This window comes from Nerophis lumbriciformis, linkage group LG10 (genome assembly GCF_033978685.3).
Source record: "Nerophis lumbriciformis linkage group LG10, RoL_Nlum_v2.1, whole genome shotgun sequence".
Taxonomy (NCBI): Eukaryota; Metazoa; Chordata; class Actinopteri; order Syngnathiformes; family Syngnathidae; genus Nerophis; species Nerophis lumbriciformis.
The window spans coordinates 20,654,860-20,673,564 of NC_084557.2; the positions used below are offsets into that span (position 1 = coordinate 20,654,860).

The 18,705-nt window shown below is 42.3% G+C and overlaps 1 protein-coding gene across 2 annotated transcripts in view; it reads right to left on the bottom strand.

Moving 5' to 3' along the window:
• Positions 1-7,129: 7,129 nt before the first annotated feature.
• Positions 7,130-18,705, bottom strand: part of slc41a2a (solute carrier family 41 member 2a) — a 33,120-nt gene continuing 21,544 nt past the window's right edge. For both annotated transcript variants that reach the window (XM_061970073.1, XM_061970075.1), the window contains exons 7-11: positions 16,643-16,790; positions 11,809-11,888; positions 8,338-8,469; positions 7,652-7,800; positions 7,130-7,567 (exon numbers count right to left, since the gene is read on the bottom strand). In XM_061970073.1, coding sequence (XP_061826057.1) covers positions 7,397-7,567; positions 7,652-7,800; positions 8,338-8,469; positions 11,809-11,888; positions 16,643-16,790 — 680 coding nt within the window. In that variant the 3' untranslated portion in view covers positions 7,130-7,396. The remainder of the gene's footprint in view (positions 7,568-7,651; positions 7,801-8,337; positions 8,470-11,808; positions 11,889-16,642; positions 16,791-18,705) is intronic.

Genomic DNA, 18,705 nt, shown 5'->3' on the forward strand with positions numbered 1-18,705 from the left:
ACAAAGACTTGTTCTTCTTCTTCGTTTCTTGGCGGGGTCTCAACCAACCTCATTAGGTGCATACTCCCACTTACTGGACTGGAGTGTCTATTCTCAGGGTCAGTACAGAAGATCCATCCAGCCATCCAGCCATTTTTCTACCGCTTGTCCCTTAATGAAATATGTGTTCAAGGGGCTGTTGGCAACTTGCTCACAGTTACATTTTCCAAAGCAAAAAATAACATAACAATAACTAATTTGGTCAAATGGTCACCTCTGTAAGAGGAATGCAATCCTGGAATAAGTTGCCCACACACATTAGAGCAGTGTTTTTCAACCACTGTGCCGCGGCATACTAGCATACTTGCCAACCTTGAGACCTCTGAATTCGGGAGTTGGGGGGGGGGTATATATTTTCAAGTATTTCTTATATATATACATACTTGCCAACCTTGAGACCTTCAAATTCGGGAGATTTGGGCTTGTGGTTGAGGTGGGCGGGGTCGGGGTTAAGGGGGAGGAGTGTATTTATAGCTAGAATTCACTGAAATTCAAGTATTTCTTATATATATATATGTATATATATATATATATATATATATATATATATATATATATATATATATCAGTGATGTGCAGTCAGGGGAGGCAGGTGAGGCGGGGCCTCACGTGCCATCATGGAAAGAAAAAAAATTAATTAAATTGTTATACTGTATATATCCAGTGATTATACTATAAAGTTATTTTCCATTTAACTTCACCAGTTTTAGGTTATTTTTATTCAAAATCGCTGAATTTTCACATTTGCCGTTCAAATACTGAGAAGAGACTTGCGGTGATCAGCAGCCAGTTGAGCCTCACCATGGATTGCGCAATGACTCGGCTAACTGCTGGCCTGCTGTGCAGTGAGACCGTATTGCTATATGAATTATATTATACATTTCCATAGTTTAGTTAGCTGAGGTATATAATGTACAGTGTATTTTGTCAACAACTGTATGTGTATAACGTATTTCTTGTGCTGAGCAATCATAAAACGGCTGCGAAGACGCACTGGCTGAGGCTCGCAGTAATCCCACCTCATGGTGGTAGAGGGCGCCAGTCTTGTCTCTCGCCTGGATTTTTAACATGGAGGATTACATATCTAAAATAAAACAGTTTTTGTTATACCCGTTTGATTGTGGACTATTACTGACACATGAAAAGGTGAAATCGATATGTTTGTTCCGATCAGATTTAATTTCCTCCCGGATGTTTCCAATGTGATTTTTTGAGACGGGTAAATAGTAGGCGGGGTTAAAATACTTGGTGACAATGTCCCCGTACGCTCCTTGTACACTCACGATTCTCAAGAGAGGAGCGTAAGCGTCGCCTACTATCTGAGGACGCACCACGTCACTGTAACTGTAAAGGTGGTAAAAACCGGCATTTATATCCACCAGATAGGGGGCTAACCCACGGTCAAACTTTATACACTCTCCAGGTTGCACTCCAATGATGTAAGCCGTGGGAGGAGAAAAACGAAAATGAGTTTGAGCCCCTCCTAGATAGGAGATTCGCTTTTTAACGTCGTCAAAGGCTATCCTCACATGAGAGTCAATTTTTTCGTAAAGAATCATTCAGCTCATTTATGAATTGTGTGACATTCTCATAACATCCTCCTCTAATTTCTCGACGGTAAACTTTATCCTCTTGGGGGTTGCTTACAGGACCTTTGTTAGAATCCTTATCCCGTTACAAACATTATACCACGAGTGAGGGTATGAAATTTCTGTTAAGGCCACCTCCCATGACCCTTTTAAATCTATATGTTAAGTCAAATCTATCTGTAATGGGAACTTTTGTTTTTTTTAAGTACGCTGAGGCTGGCGTTGGAGGTTAGGGTGAGGTATAACCCTCGTTGTAGGAATGATCCATGATGCTCGTTGGTCTTTTGTCCTCGAGACTCATCACGGCATCAGATTGTTTTATACATCTGTAAGGACGTCGGCGTCCACCCAACTGTTGAATTTTTCAGGCCAGTTTTTGCAGCGCACTAGAACTTGTTTTTACCGCGAACCGTACGTCGTTTTAGAATTTCCTCCACATGATAGAGCTTGTCCTTGGTCTCTTTTACTTTCTGCAGCTCAACTTTGTAAAACGAACCCTCTATTATTTCTCCGTCAAAATCTTTCAGTCTGTATGCTGGGGGAGAGCGAGAGAGACGTCGGGTTATTGTAAACACCTCGTCTGTAAAACTCTGTTCATATTTTTTATCAAACACTCCTCTCACTTTGGATATTCTCACTGTATCTCCCACCGCAAATTTGTATTTGTGTTTGGACGCTGTGGTTGAGCCGTAGAGATTCTCAAACACTTGAGGGGTATTTTCCAAAGTCACATCCGCCGGCTTCATTTTAATACGGCTGTGATATCTGTGGTTGTAGCTTTTTACCAAGTCTTGTAAGACGTCTAGGTAGCGCATAGTGTTGTTGGCTGTAGAATATCTCCACATTCTTCCTTTCAAAGTACGATTAATTCTTTCAACCCTTGAGGCTTTGAGATCGCTGGCTGTAGAAAAATGTACAATATTGTGTTTCTTCATCAGAGCTTGAAAACTTTTGTTAAAAAATTATTTTCCCGCGTCAGTTTGTAGTTTGAGAGGGATCTGGCTTTCTTCCAACACTGATTGAAACGATTTAACCACGTCCTTGGCTTTCTTTCTCTTCAAAACCCTCACATAGGCCTTCTTGGAAAATACATCGATGACCGTTAATAAATAATTAAAACCGTCGTTATATTCAGCCAAGGCTTGCATGTCACAGAGGTCGGCTTGATGCGAACCGGTTTATGGAGTGCATAGGCATCCTGTCCCGTTAAATATTCTTGAACGTTTTGTCTTTTGACACGTTGCCCCGTTTCATCCTGTACAGCTCTACGGAGTCGATCTACCCCTCCGAAACTACCCAGGTGTGCGGGTGTATAGTACGCTTTTTCCATAGCTTTCTTCATTGTGGAAAGACGACAGAGAAATGACCTCGGGTTGCTTGGTACACATTTTTTTATTCTTTCATGAGAAACAACACAGTGTATCTAAAACAATTGTTTTTTCTATATACTATAAACTATAACCAAGGTTTGATGTAAAACAAGATACCGTAGGTCAATTTAATCGCATCGTGTAGTTTTTGTAGTTCAAGCAAAACGTTTACGGGGATGTCGCATGGCAGGCGATACATCGTCATATCTACAAACAGAGCATATAAAATGAACACGTGATAAGGTGAAGGTTGAAAAGACTTTTCTTTAGACCATTTCGCCAAAATTATTTCAAAAATGTCAAAGTTTGGAGAACTATGATGTCCGGCAAGAAAGACGGTGGCTTCCCAGGAAGGCTTAGAGCGGGCATAATCAAGAATGATTTGTAGTTTTGGAGGTTTGTCTCGTTTTAAAATTAACGCTTCTATCGCGTCTATCAATGGATAAATAACAGCGTGGTTCTCGACAAAGTTTACAAGTTTTCTCCAATAATTACCCATCGTTTTTTTTTATTATTCCAACACTCTGACACCATACCAAGATGTCTCATAATCGTTTCATCATCCCCTACCATGTCAGTGTACATGTAATATATGGCCCCCCAGACATTTCTCTCAGACTTCAGTTGAGGCAGCAGAGAGTCGGCGTAGGTTTCGACCCTTGAATCCTCAGCCTCGATGCGACGAAGCATCAGCAAGCGTTGAATGGCCTGAATGAATTTAGACATACGCAGACTCTTGATGACTCCGGTGTAGTTGTACAGGAGAAAGTCCTCTTCAGGGGTTTCCAGGCACGGGTGCTGTCTCCGGCTCAGATGGTTCACCTGGCAGCCATAGCACTCGCTCTGCCTGAACTTGTGGATGGCCTGGTTGAGGAGATGAAATACGGCCGTTCTCACCATGCTGGCGAAAAGCAACAACACCCCCCCCCCCCCATCGGTTTCATCGTTGATGTGCATTGTCGAGCATGACTTTTGCTGCGAGTCGAAAAAGAGTATATCTCTCCTTCGAACCAGCATATGAGCGGGTGCCGCTTTCATGCTCATACTACCGCAAAGAAAAACATCGTCGATGATTTCAAGAACTTTCCCATCCACCTCCTCTTCATGAAGCTTATCTACGTACGCCTCTTTCAAGCCGATATATCTCAACCACCCGCTTACTTGTGCCAGGGTCCAGCTTGAGGGGTCTGAGAGTGACGGGGATGGGGGCTGGGACGATAGAGGAGTTGGAGACGGCGTGATGGCAGGTAGAGCAGGCTTACGAAGGCAGCTCCCTCATTACAGGCAGGTGCGCCGATTGCCAGTGAACGATTGCAGCTGGTGGATACTGCAAGGCGGAGACGTGCGCGGCACGTCCCTGGATGTGCGCGGCCGTGGGCGTGTCCCGAGGTGCGACAAGCAGAGCGCAAGGATGAGGGCGCACTCCAATGCGCCCTGGCCTTGACACAGACATCGCCTTACAACTTGCTTAGCACTCACTCAAAGACATAAGATGACCTCATTGGGAAATACAAAATTGGTTTGGTATTAGTTTGGCTTCTCCAAAATATTGTACATATTGTTGTGAACGTGTCTGTTACTACATTATATAAATACTTGTATATAAGCGATTTAATTTCCACCTCCGGAAAAACTTCAAACTCGTTAGGAGGGAGGCACTGGTCATGGAGTCCGAGTAGACCATGGTCCGTACTTCTATTGTCGAGGCAGCCGATCGGAGCTTTGGCCACAAGGTAGTCGGTGCCTACCGTGGCAGTAATCCCAGAACCCAGGGATGCGTCAAGCTGAATCATTTCGTCCTTTTGGCTCATGGGACTTCGTAGCCAGCAAACAAGTACCAACAGGCCAAGAGGTGTGCAGCTTTGGCGGGTGCAGAGGCAAAAACTCGGTCATGGGAGGAGTTCAGAGAAGCTATGGAGAACAACTTCGATTGAATCGATTCTGGACCACCAGCCATCAGGAGGGGGGTAGCAGTGCACTGTCAACACCGTGAATGGTGGGGACGGTGTGCTGCTGGTGTCAACTTGGGATGTTGATGATGGGATCGGTGGAAGACCTCCTCAATCCCACCTACACGTCTTCCAAGGAGGAAGCAGTGCCTGGAGACTCTATGGTGGGCTCTCCTACTTCTGAGGCTGAGATTGCCGAGGTAGTTAAGAAGGTCCTTGGTGGCAGGGTCCCGGGAATGGTTGAGATCCTTGAGTTCCTTAAGGCCCTGGATGCTGTAGGGCTGTTGTTTTTGACAAGACTCTGCAGACTGGGTTGTGGTTCCGCTATCTAAAAAGGGGTATCGGAGGGTCTGTTCTAACTATCGTGGGATCACACTCCTCAGCCTTCCCGCTAGGGTCTATTCAGGTGTACAGGACAGGAGGCTATGCCGGATTGTCGAACCTCGAAGAAGCAGTGTTGTTTTCGTCCTGGTGGTGGAACTGTGGACTTGCTTGCTTGACTCGCGCCAGGACCCTTGAGGGTGCATGAGAGTTTGCCCAACCAGTCGACATGTGTTTTGTGGACTTAAAAAGAGGTCCCTCGGGAAGTCATGTGGAGAGTGCTTAGAGAGTATGGGGTATTGAACCACCCGATTGTGGGGTCCGCATTGCCGGCAGTAAGTCGGACCCATTTTCAGTGAGGGCTGGACTTCGCCAGGGCTGCCCTTTGTCACCGATTCTACAACTTTTATGGACAGAATTTCTGGGCGCAGTCAGGGCGTTGAGGCGATCCGGTTTCGTGGTTGCAGAATTAGGTCTTTGATTTTTTTTAATATGGTCCCACTGGCTTCATCTGGCCAGGATCTTCAGCTCCCAATGGATCGGTTCGCAGCTGAGTGTGAAGCGACTGGGATGAAAATCAGCACTTCGAAGTCCGAGTCCATGGTTCTCGCCCGCAAAAGGGTGGAGTGCCATCCTAGGGTTGGGGAGGAGATCCTGCCCCAAGTGGAGTAGTTTAAGTACCTCTGGGTTTTGTTCACAAGTAAGGGAAGATTAGATTGTTATTTCGACAGGCTGATCAGTGCGATGTCTGCAGTGATGCTTTCTATTGTGGTGAAAAAGGAGCTGAACCACAAAGCAAATCTCCCAATTTACCAATCGATCTATGTTCCCATCCTCACCTGTGGTCATGAACTTTGGGTTATGACCAAAAGGACAAGATCACGGGTACAAGCGGCCGAAATTAGTTTCCTATGTTGGGCGGCGACGGCTCTTTTATTAGGGGGGAGCTCAAAGTAAAGGTGCTGCTCCTCCACATCGAGAAGAGTCAGATGATGTGGTTTGGGCATCTGGTCAGAATGCTCCCCGAACACCTCCCTGGTGTTTAGGGCGCATCTGACAGTTTTAAGACCACTGGGAAGACCCAGGACACTGTGCAGATACTATGTCTCCCAGTTGACCTGAGAATGCCTTGGGATTCCCTGGGAAGGGCTGGACTAAATAGCTGTGGAAAGGGAAGTCTGGGCTTCTCTGCTTAGGCTGCTGCCCCCGCAACCCAACTTCGGAGCGGAAGAGGGTGGATGGGTGGATGGGTGGATGGATGGATGGATGGATGGATGGATGGATGGATGAATGCTAACCTTATCTGTGCCTTATCTTTGTATTGGTTTGTTGCTGTTTCTTTTGAGCAAAGTGTCTATCCATCAACATGGTTGTTATGACAATCTCCAAAAAGCCCTGGCCTTGCTCTACCCCCCTTGTTCACCTCTTTAGCTTGTTTAACTGTTTTACAACAGGTAATCCCAGCCCGTCTAGAGGTTTAGTCTAAGTTTCTGCAAATTATCAACAGGTTTCAACAGAGATTCACTTCACATTCAATTATAAGCATAATACCTTCAATACTAACCTATTATGCATGAATATTCAATAAGCGTCATCATAATATGAGCAACATTGAAATACAATCTGAGCTAATCTTCAATGAGCATGAATATTTAATAAGGAATCCCAAATAGCCTTTTGAATTGTAACAGCACCTTAGAGTTGCATATTTTGTTCGTCAACGCTATCTGGCCGGGATGCTGCCTGTTAGCATTTCCGTTCAGCTTCAGCTTTTCAGCATTAAAAATTCCGAAAATTCCAAACTTGCATATTTAATTTAATTAATTTAATTTAACTTTGAATTTTCCTGAGGGAACTCTCCTGAAGGAATCAATAAAGTACTATCTATCTATCTATCTATTCTAGTTGGGTGTGTCTTTTATTAAATCGATCAAATGTATTTATACACTACTTTATTGATTGTGTTTTCTCATTGTCTCACATTCAGGAACACAAACACACATAGGCGGGTGCACACACACGTGAACACACACACACACACACACACACACACACACACACACACACACACACACACACACACACACACACACACACAGACATTTTGTTTGTACATATTCCTCTGAACTTATACACTATATCCAGTGCACCAAAGTAATAAGAAGGCAAGGGAAAGGAGAGCAGTCCCTAATAGATCACCAAGAGCAGTGAGATAGGGTATAGAGTAACTGTCAGGGTCTTTACCCCTCCTCCATAAGGAGTGCACCATGCAGTCAGCGATACACAGCAAGGAGAGGACCTAGGTGACAGAAACATGGAACTATCAATAAAGGGGAAACAACAAGAGTAAGCATGCACACACAGTATGTCTGACTTACTGTACCTGAATGAGCGAAGCTGACAAGAAGGCAACTGTGAAAAGAGGGCTGGGCATTGTGTGGGCTCCTTTTATCAGGTGAATTGCGTACAAGAAAACCAACTGACCAGGAAGGACCATGAGAAGAAGAACCTTTGCAGATTTGCGATTTGGTCCTGTGAATTCAAAGAAGATCCGAATGTGTGTATGTATTGTGGAGAATGCATTTATTTTTAATCCACTTTCTTAATTCATAGTCATGTTTAAAGCAGTTAATATTTTCTCATGTGAACACTTTGTTTTTTTTATCTTATGTCCGCTAGTAAACTCTTTGTTTCACCTTGAAGGCGCTGTACTGTCTGCGTAGGGGTATAACATACTGCCTTATCTGTTTGGAACAACAGCTGTATTTCTTTTTGGGTGGGACGGGCTGTTTTCGCTCTAAATAAACTCTTTTTTGTTTGAATTTAGACCTCTTCTTGCTGCTGCTATTGTCGCATTGTAAGGGCTGGTCTCCAATAGCTTTAGTAAAACTTGGCCAAGTATTATTCTGTCTCGGGGGTCCTTCTAACTCAACATATATGTCATCCAAAAGAATTTGGGATTGACCAGTGTGTTATATTTCCTGAGAGGCAGATTGGTCACACGCAACAGTATATATAATATGTTAGGTCAGGAGATGATGCTACATCTACCCCCTTTTGACTTTTTACCTGAACCAAAAAAGGTGCTGCAAAGGTTGTAACAACCCCTACGATCTTCAGGAACCTCCCGAGGTGAAAAATTCAAATGCAAGTTGGTGGAAATGCGGCTGGATTGTATGGAGACGAGGTTGCCTCCAATACCTGTGGTAAGGAGAAGAAGAAAAGGAGGTTGAGGGGTCATCAGAAACATCTTTGTGGGGTAAAATAAGGGGGGGGGGGGGGGGGGGGGTTGTTCATTGTGGGGTAAAATAAGGAGGGAGGAGGGGTTCAGTAGGAAATATTGAGTGACATAAATAATTCTAGATTTGTGTGCAATTATTTTCCCTGGAGTTGAAAATCGCACACGTCATCTCTATTATTAGTATCACTAGTTGACTGATCAGCAACAATGGACATGATACAAACAAAGCCTTCCAATATGGCCAACGGCAATGCATTGTGGGAAATGTGTAGAACAATCCGAAGCCCCCTATTACAGTCCTCAATATCCCGCACCAATTATAGGTTTGCACCGTTATTTGTGGGTCATGATTTGTTATTTTCATTGCGCTATTTGCATTGTATCAGAATCAGAATCAGCTTTATTGTCATTACGCAAGGTAACGAGATTGAGGCCATTCCATACAGTGCGATGTGTGCATGCTAGAAAAACAATGTGCAAATATATAAAAATATAAAAAATGTAGAAGTGCAATGAATATGGTGTGAAATGAATATATACATGAAAAAAAAACAAAAAAAACCAGGGTGGTTGGTGGAATGGGTTATTGCACCGAAGAGAAGGCAGTTATGAGGGACAATGGGGCAGTCCGTTCAGGATGGTTATGGCCCTGGGGAAGAAGCTGTTCTTTAGCCTGTTTGTTTTGGTTTTAATGCACCTGTAGCGCTTCCCAGAGGGCAGCAGGTGGAACAGGTTAGAGCCAGGGTGGGTATTTGCATTGCCTCACACAATAAACACTAGAGCACTTATATTTTTATATGATGTAATTTGTTTTGGGTTTTTTTTTGTTTCTATGATTACGTTTACAACAACAACAGCACAGTGGATAACAAACACTCCGGAAGTAGTCGTCTTTTTGCACTCCCTATCCCATTACATTCTACACGGCGAAGTTGGTAGAGTGGCCGTGCCAGCAATCGGAGGGTTGCTGGTTACTGGGGTTCAATCCCCACCTTCTACCATCCTAGTCATGTCCGTTGTGTCCTTGGGCAAGACACTTCACCCCTTGCTCCAATGGCTGCTGGTTAGCGCCTTGCATGGCAGCTCCCGCCATCAGTGTGTGAATGTGTGTGTGAATGGGTGAATGTGGAAATTCTGTCAAAGCGCTTTGAGTACCTTGAAGGTAGAAAAGCGCTATACAAGTATAACCCATTTATCATTTATTATTTACAATCTACAAATGCCATGGTTTTTCATGTCATCATGAAAGACATTAATATCAAGTGCAAAAAAGTAAGGAGACTGCTACCAAGCTAATATCCCCCGACCGCCTTTACAGTCGGAAATTACGTTTTTTTGTACGCCGGCTAAACACGACAGTGACACCAACTGGAATTAAAATATATATTTAATTTATTAATTGATTGTTAATACTTAATTTGTAATTCATTTTTCCATCTTCCATAGCGTCCAGAAAACTGAAACTTCTCTAACAAGTTTTCTTCATGTATATTTTGCTCCTAAAAATTATTTTGGAAGTAATTTCCCATAATATCAATTAGTTTTTGGGTAATCGGTAGATAACTAACTGTACTTGGAACGCCCTCTTTCCATCGCAAGACTCGATATGCCACCCACTCTTGGTGTGACAGAACTGGAGTTAATTTCCCCGCATAGACATTGTCTAAAGGCATGTAAAACTATTATTTTGATCACTTCATTGCATGGTTTTGTCGCTCTGGTCCATGATTACTTCAAAACATATATGGTTAACATTAAGATCAAAATAGCCTGTGTTTTATGATGCTCTTTTAGCATTTCCTCAAGACCCTTGATGAAAACATCAGTTGAAGAGGACGCAAAATAGAATACGGCTTGGACTCTCGCTTGGTTTGTCCCATTTTACGTGAGCCAGTTTGACTGGAGAAGTCCATACTTTCCTCATATTCCTATATTTTAGAAATGTATGCAAGCTGACCCCTTCTTTAGTTGTATTGTTACAACCTGCAAAATTGCATCTGGCAGACATATTTTCCAATTCCTTAAATTCTGCGCAAGATCAAAGTGTTTTGGGATAAAGATGCTACCAAAACACATTCTACGCAATATGAAATTTCCTCCAGTCTTCTGTCGGTAACGTCAGCAGGCTGATGACGGCCCACCCACATTTTAGGGCTAAAAGTGACAGTTCCAAAATGATGTGTTTTTATGGTCTTGTCATCCCCGTCCTGACAGAAGGGCAACACGGCAGTGTGGCTGGATTAAAAGAGATGTCGGAGACGCTTTACTGAACCAAAAGTTGCTTTATTACAAGCGAGCGTCATTATACAGGACTGCAGTTCCTGGAGGAGGTTAGGTCAAAAAATGAGGCACTCCTAACCTGGAGAAGCAAAACCATCAGTTTTTGTATTCCTACTTTCTGTGTCTGGGTGTGTGCTAAGTCAGGACAGCACAGCCTGACCATGTAAGGAGATGTTCATGTGTAAGTGACCGGAAAACAACCTCTGTAGGTTGTACCTTAAATCTTGGCAAGAAGATAGACATGGAGTCTCTCCTCCAGGATAGAGCTAGCACTTTTGCATTCCAAAGTCTGAATTTATTGCCTCTTCTCATGAGAGAGTTAACCCAGTCCATATGCGAATGTCCAACTAAGTCTCCTTAATTTATTATGGGCTCAACCATTTTTTACTTAAACCTGGTGGTTCGCTTTCTCCAAGTTGAATATAAACATTCACCATATGTAGAACATAATATGAATGAATTAAATCACTTCAAAAACAAGCTTAAAATCACTACTGTGTCTACTTTGGTGGTAGGGGTTTACCTATAGGCAGGGGCGCCGAAAAGGAGGGGTAAAAGAGACGGATTCTAGGGGCCCATGATGGAGGGGCGCCCAGAGAGGCCCCTAATGATGATGAAATTATAATACAGAAAAAATAATGACACTGTGTTGGGGGCCCTGTAAAGATTCTTTTCATGGGGCCCAAAATCCCTAGCGGCGCCCCTGCCTATAGGCATCATCTGTAGGTCCAGAACTATGAAATAAGTGCCAATGTTATCAGCATTAGAGGGGCCCTTTAAGTTCATATTATCAGGTTAATGTTACAACAAATCAAGTACTTTGATTTACGACCAATTACTGTTAGACGGAAGAAAAAATACAACGCATCATCTGTAGGTCCAGAACTATGAAATAAGTGCCAATGTTATCAGCATTAGAGGGGCCCTTTAAGTTCATATTATCAGGTTAATGTTACAACAAATCAAGTACTTTGATTTACGACCAATTACTGTTAGACGGAAGAAAAAATACAACTCACCATTGATGACTGGAGCATAAAGTATGATTCCTGCCATGTTTGGATCTGACATCGTCTTGTCCAAAATAAGTCCACCAATACTAAAAAAAAAACACACCCTCAATAAGCATTTTCCATAGTGTGAAGGAGAGGTTAAAGAGTGCAGATGTGTTTTAAGTGATTAAATCAAATACAAATAGCCCTGAACCAAGCATACTCACACTCGGACGTTCATACTGTGCCTGTGCTAGCCTACATTGTGACTTGTTCCATCACTTCAATTGGGCTGCATCACTGCAATTTCCCTGACTGTGTGGATTGTTTCCAATCTTATTTCGATAGATAGGAGTGTATACCCTCAGGGAAATTAAGCTTCCACTAGCAGCAACATCATATACCAGGGTTCAGCAACCCGCGGCTCTCGAGCCGCATGCGGCTCTTTAGTGCCGCCCTCGTGGCTCCCTGGAGCATTTTTAAAAAAGGATAGAAAATGGAAAAAGATGGGGGGGGGGAATATTTTTTTTGTTTTAGTATGATTTTTGTTTGAGGACAAACATGACACAAACCTTCCCAATTGTTAGAAAGCCCACTGTTTAATATGTGTTGGAATAATTGTTTGTAAGTTATCACAAAAGAAATGTTGTATTATGAATGCTGTATTTCGAGGCCTAACAAAAGGATGAAGGCTCGTGAAATGCCACTGTGATTTCAGCACGGACAGATGGCAGGATGTGCTCAACTCCTGGAGGAACTCTCTTTGAAGTGTTAAACGAACTCTCTTTGAAGTAATTCACAAACTCTCTTCCAACTATTTGGTCAACGCTATTTACGACACGCTGCCCTCTTGAAGTCACTGTGGACAGGAGACGGGAGGGGTTGTCCATTGTCCTCCAACTCTCTTCCAACTATTTGGTCAACGCTATTTACGACACGCTGCCCTCTTGAAGTCACTGTGGACAGGAGACGGGAGGGGTTGTCCATTGTCCTCCAACACCTGCCCCAGCTGGATCCAGGAAGAGCCAAGCCCGAGAAGTCCTCTTCTTGGACTTCAAAGCGACCAAAAACAATGACTGTTTTACATACCTCCCCATTCCTATTGTGACATATGTTGGTGCGTGAACATGGAACATCTGAATTAAAAGAGGAGACGAGAACCTTCTTCGTCAGAGCGTGCTAAGACACTGTAAGAGGTTACAGGTTGAAGCCGTCTCTCCTCAATTGAGTCCAAATTGAATTCTGTCTCTGTTTGATTCCTTGCCTTTTGTCTTGTGTAACAGATGTCCTGTATTTGAACCTGACAATATGTATGTGTGCATGCTTCACTGATGAGAGTATTTGGTGAACATCGTTTTGTCCTACCAATTTTGGCGGTTCTTGAACTCACCATAGTGTGTGTGGACTGCGATGCAACAGTTTGTTTACATGTAAAATCTTCCACTCCTTTGTCTCATTTTGTCCACCAAAAGTTTCATGTTGTGCGTGAATGCACAAAAGTGCGCTTTGTTGATGTTATTGACTTGTTGGAGTGCTAATCAGGCATATTTAGTCAGTGCATGATTGCAAGCTAATCAATGCTAACATGCTATTTATGCTAGCTTTATGTACATATTGCATTATGCCTCATTTGTAGGTACCGGTATATTTGAGCTCATTTAATATGCTTTACTTTTATCCTCTTTGTATATAATTTAGTTTTTCATGTCTCATGACACAATATCTGTATGTAATATTTGCTGCATTTCAGATAGTTTTTTGTGTGCCATGTTGTTCCAGACCACAGCAAACATTACCTAGCTTGCCAAAGATTGTAATAAATCTATTAAAAGAAGACATCCTGTCGTTTCCTTTAAGTTGGACACACACATCTATACATTTGGCCATTAAAAGCCAGTAATTTCAAGGAGTTATCTCACCTTCTGAGTAGCCCCTGATTTACCAATGGTTTCTAACCTTGTAAAAATGTGTAGAATAAATATCACATTTCAACATTTCTGTCAACAAAGATTTGCTTCAGCCTGCGACACATAGTCATTTTGATAGTAGGCTATTATAGCTAATATAGACACTTACGTTATGTGTTGCCTTCATTATAAGACTTATTATATACGACTTTTCATTTATTGCGGCTCCAGAAAGATTTGTATTTTTGGTCCAATATGGCTCTTTCAATGTTTTTGATTGCCGACCCCTGTCATTTACAGTGTCAGAGTAATTTTATGTACAGTATGTTCTCACAAAAATTTCCGTTTTTTGGAAACTTCCGGCGAGCAGACAGAATCTGTCTTTGTTGTACAAAGCCAAAGGCTTGTAAAATTCCATTGTGTGCGATGGGAGGAGACGGGAAGGGTTATCTATTGTGATCCAAGACCTGCCCAAGCTCGATCCAGGACCAGCCCAAGTCCGAGGCATCCTTTTCTTTTGTGTTAATGTGACCGAAAACAATGGCTGTTTACATACCCCTCCATTCCTTTAGAAGCAGCTGTTGTTATGTAAACAGGTAAAGTCCAAATAAAAGAGGTTGCGTAGAATTCTCTAGCCAGAGCGTGGTGGAAGATTGTACAGAGAGTACAGTCGACGCGTCTCTCCTCAAATTGAGCAAAATTGAATCCTGTGTCTGTTTATTTCCTTGCTTCTTGTCTGTTTTAATAGATGTCATCTATGTTCAAACCTGACATACAGTATGCAGGACAGTGACAAATAATAGCAAAACAACACACAAACGTTAACAGGTTGACAAAAAAAGAGAGTAATTAAGTATAAACAAAAACATCTCTGTATAAGAACAATGATTGTAATCAAAGCAGAAAGTGATATAACTGCGCATTGTCCCTGTGCTCTTCCCCATCGTCCCTCTATCTCCTGCCCTCCACCTCCCTCCTAGCGAGTGCTTATACAGTTTGATGGCACAGGAAACAAAGGAGTTTTTAAGTATGTTGTTTTTGCTCCTGCGGAGGAGCAACATGTCACTCAATAGATTTCTCTGTGCAACCCAAAATCTGCAACTACCTCTAACTTGCTTTCCTGGATCCAAAACGCATCAACCAAATTTGTTTTAATCCGCCTCATAAATCATCCAGCAGATATGATATTATAAAATGATATTACTGAATAGACATTATGTCCATAATTTTTCATTTCTGACAGTACAAATATGTTGAGACGCACACACACACACACACAACACACACACGCACACACATACACACACACACACACACACACACACACACACACAAGATGGAGGATTCTCTCTCCATCGTTTGTCTTTGCAACATGATCGCCTCTTTCTCACAGCCATTTGTGCATAACATGCCAGTTTGCACACACATTTCCAACATGTCAAATATAGATACAGAACAGTGGCTGCAGAATTGCTTTAGTCTTGCTAAAGCCTATTGCGAGTGATAAATTATTACATTTGCATCTCCTCCAGATATTGTGGGCGTTCTAATAATCAGTATATATTCTGCACATACATGAAGACAAACACGCTAAGTGGATTGCGCTCTTTAGTTTACTTACCGTATTTTTCAGACTATAAGGCACACTTAAAATCCTTTTTATTCTCAAAACTTGCCTTATAACCCGGTGTGCCTAACGTACGGAATAATTCTGGTTTTACTTACACACCTCGAAGCTATTTTATTTGGTACATGGTGTTATGATGAGTGTGACCAGTAGATGGCAGTCAAACATAAGAGATACGTGTAGACTGCACTATGATGGCAATATGACTCAAGTAAACAACACTACCATTTTATATGTTCCATTGAAAATATAGAACATTACACTTGGCGCTCAAAAGTCTATCAAAATGTTTTAGTACGACTTTGGTAGGCTAAGATGTGCTTCAACATTCAAGTATTATTATGGTGTGTGTGTATAAGGTAAGACATTATCTGGCGTTTTGTTTCGCAATATTATGCAAATGCAACTTTTCTTACCTTCTGGTACCTGCTGATCTGTATTTGGGATCTGCATAAATCCTGAGTAGTCTGTGTCGACACCGTAGTCGATAAACTTCTTCTTTTTCACTATCTTCTTGTTATGGGACATTCATCCTCCACTGTTGCCATTTCTTATATAAAGTAGTGTAAAGTACTTACTTATATCTGTCAGTATACTTGCCATGAAAGCGCTAAAACATACCTGTATAGTGAGTTTACATTATTCACCCAAGGAACTTTAGTTATTAGAGAGTTCCGGTCGGACGGTTTTTCACGGTACACATTTCCGGTGTTGTTTCCGGATGAGGAGATGCTGCTCCGTTGTTGATTTAAGTAAAGTCTGAAAGTTATTCAAACAGTTAGCTCCATCTTTTGACACTTCTTCCACACCCGTCCTTGCACGCTACACCGCTAAAACAAAGATGACGGGGAGAAGACGCTGCCGAAGGTGAGCCACGTAAAAAAGACCGCCCACAAAACGGCACATCCAGAAGCGACTGTCAGAAAGCGGCTGTAAAATGATCTGTAAAACATAATCTATGCAACATTTTGACCAAAGAACCACCATTACATGTTATGTAGACCACAAGGAAGTGTTTTCCATTTAGAAAAAAAAAAGATGACTCCTTTAATGCGCCTTATAATCCGGTGCGCCTTATATATGAAAAAAGATTTAAAAAATAGACCATTCATCAGCAGTGTGCCTAATAATCCGGTGTGCCCATTGGTCCGGAAAATACGGTATTTAAAAGATGCATTCTTTTGAGCTTGAGCTTAGTCGATCAGCTTTGGTTGCGCTATGTGTTTTTTAACACATGCAAACCTTTTGTAGAGCAGGCCCAATGTGTATGACAAGTCACATGGATAAACAGTAATTATGCATGTTAATAAACAAGATGAGTAAGTACCTGCTGATGAACATTGCTGTTATGATGGGCTCCCAACCAGTACGGAGCAGGATGCGACTCGCAGGGTGTTTGGATGACACCACAATCCACAGGGGGATCAAGCACAGCAAGAACAGATCGATGAGGTACAACACATAGGAATACAGCTCTGTCGAGAGACAATTTTGTCAGTGAGTTTTTCTATTTGAAACAGAGTTGGCTTAAACACTGAGCTTTGGTGTTTACAAATGGGTTGAGTAATACTTTTAAAACATTTACTGCCACATTTGAACTTATGAGTTTTGTGGCTGGCCTATTACAGCATGACAAACAGGAAGCAGAACCTTCCTACTATGGCCAACAGATCTTTGCAAGATACTCATAACAGATTAAATTTAAACACAAACGCAGACGCACACACGCACTCGCAGCAGCAGAGGCCAACTCGTGACCATCCAAATTTAAATGATACCCAGAGAGGCGAGGGTTTAAATGTCTTGAGACGCGAAGTGTTTAACAATGTCGAGTTAAAAAGTGTTTTATCTTTTCCTCAAAACAGCGGTGTAACAGATTACGCCACATTTTACCGTCGAGTCATGGGGAACCTTGAAAACTTGACGAATAGGGTAACAGAGAAGGCTAGACCCAACGACATCGTTCAATTAGAGTTAATCGGTGACAGGGCGAGAAAACACACTTCATTTACGTTTCAAAACGATGCCGGGGAAGTAAGGAATGCTTTTCAAAACGTGCTAGACCTGCTGGTACAATCAAACGCAGCAATTATGAACGACGATAAAATACAGGTAGTAGTTCAAATGATACATAATCCTAGAGGCGGTGTTAGAAGAAAAGCCGAAACCCTTTTGGAACATGAACTCAAAACAAAAAGAAAGCTCGCTATCTGTATAAACCAAACAACACGAATAATCAACTCTGTTTTGCCATCAGCCTAGCCCATCTGATTCATCCTGAATTTACGGATAGTCAGGCTGTGCTGGAGGCTAAACAAATACAGAGAAAAGCGGGCTTAGACGATCAAACCTCCGTCACTTTTAGTCATATTTCTAAATTTGAAAAAGTCGTGCGACGTAAAATTGTCATACTTTACAGAGAAGAGGATCAACGCCCCTTCTTGCTGTTTGAGACAGATTCCTCTAAATCAGATCATCCGTTGTATTTGTATTTATCTCAAAATCATTACAACGGTATCGCCAACATTAAAGGATTTTTGTCAAAACCGTACGTTTGCCACTACTGCTACAGAGGGTACAACAACCCCACCAGACACAAATGTGATGGCCATTGCGTGGTCTGTACAGATCCCAACTGTGTAAAAATAACGACAAAATCAGTCTTTTGCCAGGATTGCAACATGTGGGCACGTACACCCACATGTCTACTCAGACATAGGGAAAAACAGCCGGTAATGGGTAAACTCGTCAGCATTTGCGATCGGCGGAAAAAATGCCTTGAATGCAAGCTATATTACGATGTACCCATTGCTACAGGTATCGCCAATCACAAGTGCCCCAAGTCAAAATGTCGAATATGTAAAGTGGCGTTACCCCGCAGTGACACAGAGGCAGCAGGAACAGGACATCTTTGCTATATACAAAAACTACCACGCGATGTAAAGCACAATGATAACATCATATTTTACGATTTTGAAACGTTTGTCGGTGCCAACAGTACACACATTCCCTTTCTAGTCTGTACAAAGACGCTGCAAGGAGAAGAGTGGTGTGCTTTTGGTACGGACTGCGTTACAGTTTTCCTCACACATTTTAGGAAAGCTCGTTATTATCAATCTACATTTATCGCCCACAATTCGAGAGGATTTGACGGTTACTTGATTCTGAGTGGTATGGTACAGTTGGGCATAGCACCCTCTATCATTATGCAGGGGAGTAAAGTTCTCTGTTTCGAAGACCGTGATTTTAGGCTAAAATACATTGACTCGGTTTCCTTTCTTACCATGCCACTCAGCGCCATGCCTAAAGCGTTGGGACTCAATGATTGCTGGTCCAAGGGGCATTTTCCTCACAAATTTAGTTCGGAGGAACTAAACAACTATGTTGGAA